Below are 15,891 nucleotides of genomic sequence, written 5' to 3'. Positions count from 1 at the left end.
CAGAAGAGTTGCCGATGAGGGTTGGTGCCGATGAGAAAACGACAGAATATGGCTAAGTCCAGGGGTGGTGATGGATCCGTGCCGATGACTGGTGCTGATGGTTGCCGATGGCTACGAGAGGTGGTTCGCCGATGGTCATAGAGAAAGGCACAAGAGTTGTCGATCAACTCATGGTGGTGTACCGATCGGTTGTGGAAGATAATTTAATGCTTTCCATAGTTATTCGAGTTTGCTTTGTATACGGATTCCGTTTGATTTGGAATTCGAGTCCTAGTCGTGTCTGATTGTAACCCTTTTTGGGCAGGGTATAAATATGAGACCCCGTAGCGATGTAAGGAGATACACAATCAATCAAACACAAGTTTTTACATCTATTCCAGCATCTACTTTTTCGACGACTTCGTCAACTTGCATATTTTCTTTTACTTACGAGTTCTTAGGAATTCATCGAGTCAACCTCGGCGAGTTCTTGAGTTCTGCGTGAATACCTCTTGGCCGTGACATCCGGGCGCATCGCTGTTGTCGGGACCAAAGTAGTCGAGTTATCACCTTTGTCGATTGTAAGGTCAAATCGGCTGACACGCCTTAACGTTAAATCGGGTATTAGCCCTTTGTGTTTGCAGATCTACTTTTGCACCAACAACTGGGGACGAGCCCAAGAGAGGCCATGGTCCGAGTCTAAAAGAGGCTCGGCGCATCCCTAACAGTCATGTCCGAGACCCATGCGGGTGTCGTGTTAGTGGGATCCCATCGAGGGAGGCATCGAGCCCTTAGAACCTATCGAATGGTACCGACACCCACCGCGACCGCCCTCGGGTATATTAAGATGTGCCCATAACACCACAAGCCGACCCCTATCGAACGGGACTCAGACATCTACTTGGACTTACCCGTTAGGAGCTCCCTAGGAACGTCGTTACTCGCCCACCGAGGGTAGTGCGATGCTTCCTATCCCTCCTCCGAGCGAAAGAATGAACGAGGGGCGTAAAATCAAGTCGGGGAAGTCCCTGATCGACCCTTGCCTATGAGTAGAGGCTCAGGGGCTCCACCTGCGCCGGAGAAACGGGCACTGCATGAAAAGAACATGCACCCTGTTCCTCATAAGCTCCCTAAAGCAATAAGGAGTAAAAGCCCTTGAAGGAATGACACCATTCCTCCAAGGGCTTGGGGGCTACACCCGGTGGGTGCGCTCGCGTGCACCCCCTAGAAGAAATAAGAGCCTCGGACAAGCAGTTTCCCTCAAAAGAGCCTTTGAAGGAGTATCCCAACTCCTCCATAGGCTCGGGGGCTACTATTGGGTACCATAAACTGGGATACCCGAACCAAGAGGGAAAAAAGCGGCAAAAAGGAACATGGACAGGCCTCGAGCGCAATCAATGCCTCGCCCGAGCCCAAGCCTTGAGCGCAATCAACGCCTCGCCTGAGCCCCTAGCCTCGAGTGCAATCAACGCCTCGCGCGAGCCCCTGGCCTCGAGCGCAATCAAATGCCTCAACCGAGCCCCTAGCCTCGAGCGCAATCAATGCCTCGCCCGAGCCCTGGCCTCGAGCGCAATCGACGCCTCACCCGAGCCTCGGCCTCGGCGCCAGGCTTCTCACACACGGCGGTCGTACCACTGACGCGATGTGAGCCACGCCTCCCACGCCGTGACAGGGCATGACACCCACTATTTCACCAACTCCCATCCATGTAACACCTCACCTCTGTCAATGTGAGTACGGCATGACTGTGAGAGGGATGGGAGGAGTTAACCCGTGCCACTATTGCCATACCCTGGCAATTACTGTTCTACTATTGCATGATGGACTATAGGGCCTCGGATCCGACGACCACGACTCAAACAGGGCTCGGCAACACCACCAACAGGGACGACCACGCCACTGCCCATATCACAAGGACGAGGCAACCGATCTCCACAGTATCGACGCCATAACTCCCCAGCATATACTAAGGATAAATTACCAAACTTACATATGTAAAAACCCTACCCCCTTGTGGCTATAAAAAGGGAGGCAGGGCACCCCTTAGGGGACACGTGAACACACGATCATTCCCACTCCAAGAAACACTCAACCACCACACATACACACAGAGTCAGACGCCTCAGGGCACTGAGCTCACTCCCTCACATACTCCCCAAGCCAAGACCTAGGACTCACCCCTCTCTCACAATAGACTTGTATTCCCCTACTACAAGCACTCTCGGGTGCAAGACAATACAGGCTCTGACCCTCTCACTGGGCGTAGGGCACCTTTGGCCCAAACCAGTATAAACACCCTGTGTTTTCTTGCATCACCATTTGGGTTAAGGGACACGCAGATTCATTACTCGTCAGAGCCTGGACCCCGAGTCCAGACACCGATAGAAGGAGAAGGGGTTGCTAAGCGGGGAGGAGCAGGAGGTGCTGAGTCCTCTGAAGGTAGCCAAGGCGCCGTTATCAGTAGGGGGCTCAAAAAAGGCTCTAACTTTTGAACCATCTGCTACAGAGCTAGAGAATATGAACTTGGAGACTTCAGTTCTGCATAGTGACCAGAATAGTGTTAAGCAGGGTGCGGTGGGAGACATAGAGCGTAATGTGGATCAAAAGGCAGAAGGCGGCAGTAAAGGTAGGGGCTTCAAAAGAATTATTTGGCCCAAGGAAAACAAAGAGAAGGGGGAGGGTGGAGAAATTGCTGAGAAGAAGAGCCACCAGGGGGAGGAGGAAGATATGGTTGTCGATGGCCTGGACCGAGCACTCAAACTCGGCAAGCTGATGGAGGAATCTTCTGTAGTTGATGTAATGAAGGCAGGGCCGGCGAACTGGTCCTGTGGGGATCAATGAAGCTTGTGTGCTAGAATTATCGGGGGTTGGGAAACACCTGGGCAGTTTGAGGGCTTCTTCGGTGCCATAAAGCTGAGGAAGCATATATTCTCTTCTTGTCTGAAACCAAACTCGACGGGAGGAGGATGATGGTGTTTAAGAAGAAGTTGAGTTTAGTGAACTTGACGGTGGTGGACTGCAAAGGAAAAGGCAGGGGTCTCGTTGAGTTGTGGAGGTGTGGGATCGATGTGGTTTTGAAGAGTAAATCAAAAAACCACATTGATCTAGAGGTCCTGGAGACCGGTGGGGACAAATGGTGTTTCACTGGAATTTATGGGGATCCCAAGCTGAAATATAAAACTTGGGAACGGTTGGAGTGGTTGAAGGATCAAGACAATGAGCAGCTTCCATGGGTTTGTGCGGGTGATTTTAATGAGATCCTTTACCATCATGAGAAGGAAGGTGGTGTGCTGAGATCACAAGCCTGTCTTGACCGCTTCAAAAGTGCCTAGGAGACCTGTGAACTTGGTGATTTGGGCTTCTCTGGTGATATATTCACGTGGAGAAATAAACAAAATACAGGCAACTCACATATCAGGGAGAGATTAGATCGAGCTGTCGTGAATGCGGGTTGGCGTATGAAGTTTCTGCTCATGCAGGTGAAAAATGGATATCCATATCACTCTGACCATAGGCCTGTAGTTATTGAGACTGAGATGTTCAGTAGGAGCAAGGGAGGAGGTAGCGGGTTTAGGTTTGAGGCAAATTAGATCAAGGAGGAGGGTGTTGTTAGGTGATTGAGGATGCATGGGAAAGAAGGTCGGGTACTGATCGTCGCCTGGGGGAATGTCTGAGAGGAGTAGCGAGTAGCCTGCAGGATTGGAGCGTTAATGTGTTGGTGATGTGGAGAAACGTCTGAAAAAGGCTAAAAAGGAGCTGGATAAATGGCGAAGGGCCCAATTAGTGATGAGTCAACCCAGAGAGAGGTGACCTGGAGTTTTAAAGTAGATCGGCTGGAGGAGCAAGTAGACATATTTGGGGACAACGAGCACATGTCAACTGGTTACAGTATGGAGATCGTAATACAACATACTTCCACAATGCGTGTTCAGTTAGGAGGAGAAGAAATAGAATAGGTGATGTACAGAGGGAGAATGGAGATTGGGTGGTGGAGGAGGTGGAGAAGGAGTTTATTTCTAACTATTTTTCCTAGCTTTTTAGGTCCGGTACAGAGACGGAAGGGGAGTATGTGCAGCAGCTCCTAGCTGTCGTGCAACCTGTTGTAACCATGGAAATGAATGCCTCCCTTACTGCTGAGTTCATAGTTGACGAAATTAAGGGGGCTTTACAGGCAATTGGTGACCTAAAGGCTCTGGGTCCAAATGGTATGCCGGTTGTGTTCTTTAAGAAATACTAGGATATAGTCCGAGAGCAACTAGTCAAGGAAGTCCAGACTGTGCTGAAGGGGTGTTAGATGCATTAAGGTTGCAATGATACGATCATATCTCTCATTCCGAAGGTGGACCGAACACAAAAGGTGACTGATCTGAGGCCCATTAGTCTCTGCAATGTGGTCTACAAGGTGGTGTCTAAAGTGCTTGCCAACAGACTGCGAGAGGTGCTCCCTCAAATTATTACCCCTAATCAAAGTGCTTTCTTTCTAGGGCGTTTGATCTCTGATAACATCCTCATTGCTTACGAGCTAACTCATTTCCTGGTGAATAAAAGAGAAGGCAAAGTGGGCTATGCAGCTATCAAGCTTGACATGAGCAAGGCATATGATAGGGTTGAATGGTGCTTTTTGGAGAGGATGATTAGACAGTTGTGGTTTCATGAGCGGTGGATTTCACTGATCATGGAGTGTGTTACAACAGTGAGGTACCGAGTTAAAGTCAATGGTGACCTCTCTGAAAGTTTCACGCCGAGAAGGGGTCTGCGGCAAGGGGATCCTTTGTCCCCTTACCTCTTCTTGTTGTGTGCTGAAGCATTTTCAGCTTTGTTCAGAAAAGGGGAAGAAGAAGGTTTAATCGCTGGAGTAAAATCTGTCATAGTGCACCAAGCATTTCACAATTGTTATTCACCGACGACTCTCTAATTTTGATTCGGGCGAGTGAGGGGGATTGCAAGCACTTGTAGAATATTCTCCAATTACATGAAGCTTGTTCGGGTCAAGTTATAAACAAAACAAAATCAGCCATCCTATTTAGTAAGAATACAAAGCCGGATCAAAAGAAGGTGGTGTGTGATTTGCTACAAGTGACGAAGGAGACCATGAATGAGAGGTAGTGCACGTGGGAAAGTCCAAGATGAACACCTTTGCCTATCTGAAGGACCGGATTTGGAAGCGAATGTAGGGATGGAATGAGAAATTTTTGTCCTGGGCAGGAAAGGAGATCTTGATAAAGGCAGTGGCACAGGCGATCCTGACATTTGCTATGGGCTGTTTTGATCTAACCAAAACGCTATGTGACCACATTGGAGCCATGATCTATCGTTTCTAGTGGAATCATCAGGAGGGGAAGCACAAAATTCATTGGCTGAGCAAAGATCAGTTGCTAAAACTGAAGGAGGAGGGTGGTCTCGGGTTCAGAGATATCCACTCCTTCAATCTGTCTATGCTCATGAAACAAGGTTGGCGCCTTCTGCAGCAACCGAACTCTCTATGTGCAAGGATTTTGAAAGCCAAATACTACCCAAACACTTCGGTGCTCCAAGCCAAACCGAAGGCGGGGATGTCATATTCTTGACGGAGTATACTGGAAGGCTTAAAAGTTATGAAGAATGGAATGATTTGGAGGGTTGGGGATGGGGTAGGCCTTAATATCTGGTCAGACCCTTGGATCGTGAGGGATTTCACAAGAAGGCCGATCACCCCACGTGCCCATAACATCCTTGTGGAGGTTGCTGAGCTAGTTCACCCTTACACAGGTCAATGGGATGAGCATCTAGTTCAGGACTTGTTCTGGAAGGAAGATGCTGATCTGATCCTCGCGATTCCAGTCCACCAAGGTAGAGATGACACTATCGCCTGGCACTTCGACAAACACAAAATCTTCAATGTAAAGAGCGCTTACAAGGTGGCGCATGAAGCCCTGATGAGATCTAGATTGCCAAGTGGCCAGCAAGGCGGCAGCAATACTGGTCCTAGTGGACTGTGGAAAGTAGTATGGAAGTTGAAATGCCCAAACAAGATTAAGCACTTCTTATGGTGATTTGCACACAACAGTCACCCTCTCAGATGTAATCTTGTCCGACGAGGCATGAAGATTGACACAAGATGCCCGGTCTGCAATCATCTAGGAGAAGATGGGGGGCACCTGTTCTTCAAATGCAAATATGCAAAACAACTTTGGCAACTTTTGGGTTTGGAGGCCGAGAGAAGATAGCTGATGTTGTCCCAGACTACTATGGGAGCAGTGGAGATAATTCTGAAAACTAGAGAGCAAACAAAGATGTTGATGATCATTGCTCTTTGGCTCACATGGTCGGAAAGAAATATCATAAGGAAGGAGGGAAAAAGACGTTGTCCTCGGATCTTTGCTACAAGTTCCAATTCAGGCATGTACGATCCACACACAAGGGTTCGTCTCTAAGTGTCTCAAGCTTTGCATGTAACTAGGAGAAAATATATCAAGGATAAAAAAAGAAATATAATTACAAAATTTTTATAGAAATCATCAGTATAATAATTATGTTATATATAGTTGAAACACCTTTTGTCTAATGTACTTATAATACAATAATTTCATAAAGTTAAAAAAAATCCAAACGTGCAAGGTATAGTAGCATGCCACAACACTAAACCCAAACCCATGGTCATTTCTTATAATTTCAGAATTCGAATGCTGCTCTTACATTAAAAGGATGGTGAAAAGAGAACAAATAGCCAGGTTGAACAGAAGACTTGATGGATAAGCATAGAACAGTGACATGAACATGAAAATGATTCAATAGCTGCTTAGCATCTTGGAAGTTAATGGTCATTGTGTTTTTGGACTCATCAACTGCCAGCAAAATATAATTACCTCATAATAACAGCTGAACTTGTCTAAATCTTGTGTCTCGGTGCTTGTATTACCATCCGGTTCCTGATCTCGCTCACCTCTACAACAACAACAACAACAACAAATTACCACCTCAGGTTTCCCTTTGGTGGACTGCCGAGCAATTTTTTGTCGACAACTATACCCCATGAGTATGTTATTGGGAGAGATGTATTGGAAAACTGCTAGAGATGCTCTAGCACCAATTACGCCACACCAAGAACCATCACAGGGTACTCCAACCTCTAGATCAATTTTTTGGATGGCAAACGTTCTAAGTGTTCGCTCTAAGCCTCTAACTTTACCTCCTTTGTGTCATCGGACGAAATATCAATTTCATCGGCCCAGCTCCCACTCCCTTGCCCTCACGTGCGCTGCACGCGCAGGGAGCCGCCGCACGCTCTCCCTCTCTCGAACGCACGACGCCGCAGCCCGGAGTCCCGGACCCACTCGCCAGCCAGGTAACTGGATGGGAGCCGCTACCTCCGTCTCCTCTCCGTTACCCCGCGCCGTCGCCTTCTACCTCCGTACAACCGCGCACCTCCGCTTTCCGTCGCACCGCACCAGCCAGCTCCGCGACGGACGACAGTGCGGACCCCGCCGAGCCGCAATCCGCTCCGCAAATTGCGTTGCGCCCGAACCCTAGCTCTTCTCGAAGGTTCCCAGCCGCGCGCGCCACCTGCCCCAGGCATCGGATGACCGCCACGTGCACCGGCCGTCCCATCAAGCAGCCCGGACGGCAGCGCCTTCACCTAGAACCCTAGCCTCCGGGATATAAAACCCAAGTCGAAGCCTCGCCCTCACCCACTCCTTCCTGTCCGCGCCGCCACGCGCGCCAGAGCACGGCCTCTGCGCTCGCTTGCCGGAACCAGCCACACCGAGCACGCCATCGTCGGGCCCTCGTCCTCGTCAACGTCCGCGTTGTGAAGCCACATCGATCCTCGCCTCGCCGGGGAGCAGTGCTCGTCGCAGCCCCGACTCCATGTCCAGGCGCAACCCGGTGAGCCTCCACAGCCCCAAAGATCCCTCCTTTTGCCTGCATGGTGACCATCCTGACCCTCCGCCTTGCAGCCGGAGCCGCTACCTCGGACGTGAGCCGAGCGCGGACGCGTCCGCTACGTACGGCAGCACGTCGCCCCGCCGCTACCCGCCTGCGCCGAACAGAGCTGCTGCTGCCGAGTCCGCCGGAGCACGACGACGACCGTTCGAGCCACACGACCCCGCTTTCCTCGCCCCGACGCCCCACGCGTCGAGTCTGCACCCGCGAGACCACCGCGCCGAGCTGCCCCGCTGCTGCGACTGCGACCACCCATCGGTGACCACCGTCTTCATCGCCTTCATCCCCAAGCCATCGGTGAGCCCATCCCCTCGCCAAGCTTCCACCTTTGGCTCACCTATCATCGTTCTCGCCTCTGACCGGCCTTCGTGCCGTGCTCCCGCTTCATTGCAGGGGAGCCACGTACCGACGACTTCGCCCGCGAGCCGCTGCGCCCTTGTCGCCAAGCCGCGCCGCTCGGGAACGCGTCCTCACCTGAGCCGCAGCCACGCCTCCAACAGTCACCAGCTTCGACGTAGCCGCGACGCCGTCACCACCACGCCGGCGTGCGCGTTCTGCCTGCACCGCGCGAACTCCCGGCGTCGAGCCCTCTGGTGAGTTCACAGACGAAAGCCACCTCCTTTTTCTTGGTTCGCAACCTGCTCGGCCGTCGTGCCGCCTCACCCTCGTCGCGCGTTGTCGCGACTCCGCCAGGCCGCGGAACGCCGTTGTTCCGTGGCGCACAGCACACGCACGCCGGCGAGCTCGAGCTCGGGTACGGCACCACCGCACGCTCGCCACGGGAGTCACCACGGGCATGACCGCACTCTCTCGCGCGCACACACCGAACTCCTCCGCCCTCTTCGCCGAGCACGGTCTTCTCTTCCTCTCCCTCCGGTGAACATAAGGCCCCAAGGCCTTGCTTTTTCTTCGCCGTGCGTGGCCTTAACCCGCACACGGCACGGCCTTACACAAACAAACCCAGACTCTGCCCTCCCTTGCCGACCGGCGTCACGCCGCGGCTCGACACTCGCGGAACCACCACGCACCGCGGCGCACACGCGCGGCAGTGGCCTGGCCTCTGCCTTGCCGCCGCCACCAGCCGGCGACCACCGAACCGAGCACGCGACGCCCTCGTCCGGTGTCCGCCTTCTCCTGCCGCGTCCTTGCGCGTAGTGCAGTGGATGCGACGGGGTAGGTCCGGCCGGTATGTTCATCGGACCCCTAGCTAGAGCGGTCTCCTAGCCTGCCCTGCACGCACGACCCACCGTTGCCGTCCTCTCCCAGCCTGGCCTTTGTACGCGGCCACCACGGCACTGACCGCTGCACCACCGTGACCTTCGACCTTGCCGCGCTCGCGACCACGCCCACCGCTCGGACACGCACGTTCACCAGCCCAAGACCCTAGCTTAAGCTTACCACACGCACCGCGCTGGCGTAAACAAGCTCGCCGCCGCCACTGTTTTTTGCCGAACAAAAGCAGGCCGGCCGGGTGCCCTGTCTCTGCGTTCATAATTTGTTTTTTATACTGATTCAACCCAATTTTATTTTGTTTAGGGAGGGGCCATGAGACCTGAAATCCCTCGAAGCGCCACACAGGCTATGAGATGTGTGGTAGTTGTGTTTGATAGGAAAATTACTGGGGATTACTGTACTGGATTCGTGGCTGTGGCAAACACTTCAGCGACACTGGTTGTTGCTCCTTCAAGCTTTGTGAGCGGACGGAAACATTTGGGCGTATGTTTCTTTGATGGAATTCAGTCTAGGGCACGAGCAGCGGTGTCTGCAAAGGGGGGCTTTTGTTTGCTTACAACAAAAGTTCATACAAGTTGTGAGGAAGTTAACTGGATGGAGTCCAACTCGTCCCTTCTCACCCCGTCTTCTACATTCATACTCCCTCCTCAGTCTCCTACCAACAGCTATTATCAGCCTAGTTTTATAGTTGTGGAGTCTCTCCGGTCATATCTTCTAGAGAATTATAGAAAATTGGCAGTTCATTCAGAGAATTATTTTCTTGTATCATGCGAAGCTGGGAAGACAGACTTGATAGGAGCACCCGTGTTTACTACTGACAATGGCAGTACAAAGAGTATTGCTCTGGGAGTTGTCTTGACAGACTGCCGCACAGAGAGTGAGATAAGGGTGGCGATAACTGCAACGCATTTCAAAGAAATACTGAAGTCACTTGTTGGTCCAGCACCACCGTCACCACCAAGGAGGAAGCGTAGCAAAAACATAGAGGAGGAAGTGGAGAAAGACCCACCAACACCACCGTCACCACCAAGGAGGAAGCGTAGCAAAAACATAGAGGAGGAAGTGGAGAAAGACCCACCAACACCATCGTCACTGCCAAGGAGGAAGCGGAGGAAGAGACCCTCCAAAAAGCGGACTGAGTAAAAGAGTCAATTAGGATAGTTCCATTGTTTACTTTTGTAATAACATATATATGCACTTAATGTAGCTAATCTTATCTTTGTAATATTTGCACTGAATGCTGTTATGTTTGTACGCCAGGGCTGTTTGCACTGGAACTTTCGTATCACAAATTATGCTTCTGGAATTTATTTAATGGTAGCAGGTTTTGGACTGCTGTAGACATCTTTAGTTCCAAAAAATTTTGTAAAATATGAATAGTAACGTTTTCGTTTGTATTTGACAAATATTGTCCAATTGTAGACTAACTAGGCTCAAAAGATTCATGTCGTCAATTCCGACCAAACTGTGCAATTAGTTTTTATTTTTATCTATATTTAATACTTCATGTATACGTTTAAAGATTCGATGTGACAGGAAATTTGAAAAATTTTGCAAAATTTTTGGGAAGTAAACAAGGCTATCCAGATTTCAGGCCCGCTGCCTACCAGCATGTTCAACTCTCATTAAACATCATTTCTTTCTCGAGAACAGCTGTTTGGTGCTTGCTAGCTAGTAACTGCTAAGGCGAGGCTTCTGCCGACAAATTGGCTATCCACCACCGCGTGAACGAATTTCTCAACAAAAGCAAAAGCGACTAAAGCTTATCAGATTCCTGTGACACTGCCTCCATTTATCTCCTGGATGTACACCACCACGGTGAGCGCCAGAAGCACTTCTCCCTCGTTCCTTCTCGTCGTTCCCGGAACGTCGTCCCAAATTAATTTGGATCTCGATCCATATTAATTTGGGACGTGCTGAAGCTATATACTCAGTCGTTTCAAACAGTATTGAAAATTAAATCGGCGTACCACGTTCCTCGTTCCCGTTCCTTGACTCGGTCGACCCGGGAACACGGTGACTAGGGGTATAATAGAGAGAAACCTATCCAACTATTTTGATTTTGTGATGGATTAGTTCATTCCCAAGCTTCATTTTCTAGATTGTAGATATTGGAACTACTGCTGTGTTCCTGCTTGACGAGGTGCAGCGATTTTGGTTGCATGCTTTTTGCTTGAAAAAGCTTCCATTCAAATTATTTATGAGATTTATTTTTGGAGATGTAGGGTTGATTTGTGTTTGGTATTTGACTCTTAGGTTGATAGTTCCATCCCATTTTGTTTCATATTTCCTAGGATTGATGATCATAATGTTTACAAACTCTTTATCAACTAAACATTTCATTCTTTTTTCTGCATATCTTATAATGTTTAGCTCTATTGCAGATTGCAAAATACATCTTGGTCGGTTGCATTTAAAAGATGATATTCCCCATGTTATTTAAATGAAATGGTTTTGATTTCAGCTATCTTGAAATCGCTCTAAACTTAGCTTTATTTCAACCACTATCAACTTTTTTTTGTTTTAAGGATCTACGCTCCCACTGTTCTAATGCAATTTTTGTGACCTTAAATATATGTATGTGCTATCTCTTATCCTATTCCACCAAACTACAATGTTTCACCAGCTTTTTGTATGAAGTGATATCCAGGTGATGGGCGGCCAGAGAGCTGAGTTGTGCAGGCAAGAGGGACTCTGCTGGCCTTGGTGTGGTCAGCCCCCTCCTTGCAGGTATCATATCCATATGATTTGTTTTAATTTTTTTAAAATCTTTTCTAGATCTATGGAGGGAGAGTTGTGTTTTTCTCACATATTATAACCTGATATGAAAATTGCGTGGCGTCTGCAGGATCCAAGGAGGGAGGCAATAGACATACAATTCATTGTAACGATGTATGGTGTCCATGCTGCAGGACAGATCACCCCCCTCAGCTATAATCATGTATTGCCTCACATGATTCTTTTCCCAGAAGGTTCATTTAATACATGGAGAGGGAACGTTTATTCTGATTTTTCTGAGGTAAACCACCTCACACGCATACAGCTTGCCATTGTTAGGACCCATGCAAGAGGGCAGGAGGGCATGGGAGAATAGACATGCAATCCATGAACATGCACAACTGATATGAAGGTTCTCCAGGTTATTAGTCCACACATGCTATAGCCAAACCAGAACGCATCAAATGTGATCTTGCTTTTCAAGTGTCAGGCTACTGGAGTGGAAGAGACGAGCAGATTAGAGGTTTGATCCTGGATTCTTTCTCAGTTATCATGCTCCAGCCACGTGTTTCTTTATTTGGTTTGACATAGATTTAGCAACAATATGGCATTTTTCAGATCTATGATGACAGGCATAGAAATAGACCAAGGAGACTATTTTGATCTTGTCACTGTATTTGCGGTCTTATGTATTTATGAGCTTGCTGAAGTGGTCGTAATAATCAATCACACCTAAGGAGACACTCACCTAAGTGCATTTGATTCCTAGTAATTATTATTCGTAGAAGACACATTTAAACATTTGAAATATTTCCTAATCAGTGTGGTGTGTCATTATGTGCAATAGCCAATAGGTATTGCGTCTTGTGCTGGTTAGATCAAGTTTCTGGTGAACAAACATAAATTATTTTTCTTAACCACAGTTTCCTACAACTGAACAAAATCTTCTTAGTTTCAGAAATATATCAGTATTTTTCATCTCTAAAGAGCTAAAATGTTTGTTGCTAAGACCTAATCAGCTACGCAATGCAATAATCAAATGTTATATCATGAAAAATTTATATGATAATTTGCTTTCACGTGAACTCTCAGCTTATAAGTAATGTTTGTCTGGATGTAATCTCAGATGGGAAGCTATATTGCAATATGCATTATTCTTCATGCGATGTTTTTCTCTTAAATATCAACACATTTTTATTTCTAAACTCATACTGTAGTGGTCGCTGATGAATCCTAAACTCATCCTAATCTGCTTCACTTCAATGGCGGTGTGCCACAATTAGATTACAAACCTATAATATGATTTCATATAAATGAGAAGTTTATTGTACTAGCGTCTTGAATTGCTTTTGACATTAAAGATGTTTGTAGAATCACAAATGTCACAATCATTAAAATTAGTGTTCCCTTCTCTCTTTCATGTATTTCCCTTCTTTTTTCCATTTTTATTATCTCTAGGGTGTGGTTGTTTTAGTCCATGATGCAAACTCCATGAACTATGATGATGCCATCTTTTCTAAATTTATTGGACACACTTTTATCAAGCAAAGTTCAAATGAACTAGTTCAGCTTATCAATTCCTGTTGCAGCATGTTCACTTGGGCTTCGTTTGACAATGACCACGGTAAAATCTCTTATAGTTTATAAAGATAGGGTACAATCACCATTGAGCTTTGGAGTAGGGGCAGAAACACCAAATTCCTTAGTTAATTTGTCTATTACATGTTTAGAGCTTGTTTACTTTCTTGTACCCCCAATATTATCACCTTTTGTCCTGTGTCCATAATCCTAACTTGCTCGTCATGAATCATGACCTAATTTGCTCTTGCTAGTTGGTGCGCTAAAAATTTTTATTGCCTTTCTAACTTGTATAGTAAATTTAATGCCATTTCATAATTGGAGATTTAGCATCCTTAGGTTTAGTGATGGCAGTCTAGTAGATGTTCTGGAGGTGTTATTGTTGGCTATCAATTGTATGTTGATATATAATGTATATAGAGCCTCTACTTTTCTGGAGGTTTGAGGCAACCATAGGCGAAGTGCTCGCTTCACTTGCGAGCCAATGGGCACTCAACTTTATTTCTCACTGATTCAAGATGTTTCCTTGCAAGTCATGATCTTATGAACCCTTTAGGCTTTTGGTTTATACTGACTCTGCGTGTATTTTATTATTCAAGAGTCTAGAAAAGATTTCTATGCTGACAGTTGCTAGTTTCCTACATATAGTTTTCAGAACTGCACTTGAGATGCCACTTGCCTAACCTGTACTTATGCAGGCTCTTCTACATGCAAATTCAAAGTTATTTTCCTCGCAACTATCTATCATATCCCACTAAGGCAGATTAGCACTTTATTTGCTTGCAAATTATGCCTTTGTCTTAATCTTGCCTAGCATTGTAGTATCACCCATTGAGCTTTACATATCCTGTGTCTAAAAAATCATCTTTGCAATCTGTTTTTGTCATGTCTAACTGCTGAGTTTTATTCGTCATTATGCATTCTGATAGACAACATGATGATATTAACCAAATATTCTCTGAACTTTGTTCAGGATGAAGGCCCTAGAGGTAAGGACAATAATTGACACTCAATCATGTCAATATAAAGCATATCACTTGAAGTACACTCACCAATGATATTTTGTTCTTGAGTAATTGAAGATGAGGTCACATTCTGGCAGGTGGAAGTAGTGCAAGCCTCAAGATTCCTATTCAGTTTAGTTCATTTTGTGTACATTGGTGTTGATTTCCTCGACTTGCATGTAGATTTTTAATAAATAAATACTCCTAGAATTTAACCTTTCAAAATAAAACCCCATAGGCAACTGAACCATGCAATGGTTTTTGCGCAGCTCAACTTCAGTTATCAGATTGAATAACAAACGATACTAAATAACCAAGGGAAAGGTCATTTGAAACCCCATTTATTCAAAATGAAACATTTCACTATCACCTTTCAATGTTGCTCCTATGGTAACATGACATAACATTCAGGAGCTCAAACGATTAGTAGGAGCAGAGGAACTTGTGAATTTGTCAGGGTTTATGTAGCCTATACATTGTCACATTTTTTTCTTGGTAGAGTGGGTTAATATGATTATGATGCAGTTTCTTATGATATAGTTTTCAAGTCCATTTCATGATTGGAGCATTTCTGTGTTGACATTTAGAACATTCATCCTTTAAACTCTTGTTCTGCTTATTTGGTCATATGTTGCTGGGAATTCTATTTGTAAGCTGATCATTGAGTGTTTAGAGTTCATGTTTAGCAGGTCTAATGTTATGTATCAGACAAAAAAAAGCAATATAATTTGGCCTATGAGTTGTTGCAACTCTACTATTTATGATCCCAATGAAGATTATTTAACTACCATATATTGTATGTGATTGTGGAATAGCTCTGATGGAGCCGCAAAACTGTGTATCCAGACAACAAAGTGCACTGCAATCTTCTTTCACTTTTCGTTTACCTGAAAAATTATGTTTTTGTTTAAAAAATAGATACATCAAATCCATTGATGTTCCACTTTGAGACTTTTTTTTGTTGCCTTAAGTTTCTCAAAATATAAAATCTAACTTTTGAAAATAAGGAAATACATGTTTCTTTGACCTTTCGAAAATAAGAAAATACAAGTTTCTTCGACGTTCACATGTAAAAAAAACCAGCATCCTAAAATAGCTGAGACAAGAGAAAAAGTAAAAATGAATCGGCTGCAAGCCCAAATCACCATTCAAACCAAACCAGCCATAAAACAAGAAAAATTGAGAGAAAAAAAGCTGGCTGAAAACCAGCAGCCTAAAACAAAACCGACCACAAGACTAAGAAAAAAAAGAAAGAAAAAAAAACAGCCGACATGAAGTGGGTGCGTTGGAAAAAAACATGAAAGGTCGAGCCGGGAGCCCATCTTCCGTGCGGGCGTACAAATTGTCGGTCTACGCGACTGGTGTGGGGCTCGGGTACCGAATAATATTCACTGGGTACCCATTAGCGTAGTCCTATATATATATATATTGCTCTCAAGTTTTTGTATATATATATATA

At 46.4% G+C, this 15,891-nt stretch overlaps 1 protein-coding gene and 1 long non-coding RNA gene across 2 annotated transcripts; both read left to right on the top strand.

Annotated features, from left to right (window-relative positions):
• On the top strand, positions 3,744–10,447 carry LOC8065328. Its single transcript, XM_002441586.2, has 5 exons — positions 3,744–3,878; positions 7,607–7,842; positions 7,914–8,196; positions 8,293–8,492; positions 9,436–10,447. Exons 1-5 carry the CDS (start codon positions 3,744–3,746, stop codon positions 9,446–9,448), a joined length of 867 nt encoding a protein of 288 aa, XP_002441631.2. The 3' UTR covers positions 9,449–10,447.
• Positions 11,772–15,151, top strand: LOC110430616. Its single transcript, XR_002447997.1, has 3 exons — positions 11,772–11,862; positions 11,981–12,373; positions 14,402–15,151. It is a non-coding gene; the product is annotated as an uncharacterized LOC110430616 (long non-coding RNA).

This window comes from Sorghum bicolor, chromosome 9, assembly GCF_000003195.3.
Source record: "Sorghum bicolor cultivar BTx623 chromosome 9, Sorghum_bicolor_NCBIv3, whole genome shotgun sequence".
Classification (NCBI taxonomy): Eukaryota; Viridiplantae; Streptophyta; class Magnoliopsida; order Poales; family Poaceae; genus Sorghum; species Sorghum bicolor.
Note: the sequence above shows the minus strand (reverse complement) of the source record. Positions and strands in the feature narration are given on the sequence as shown.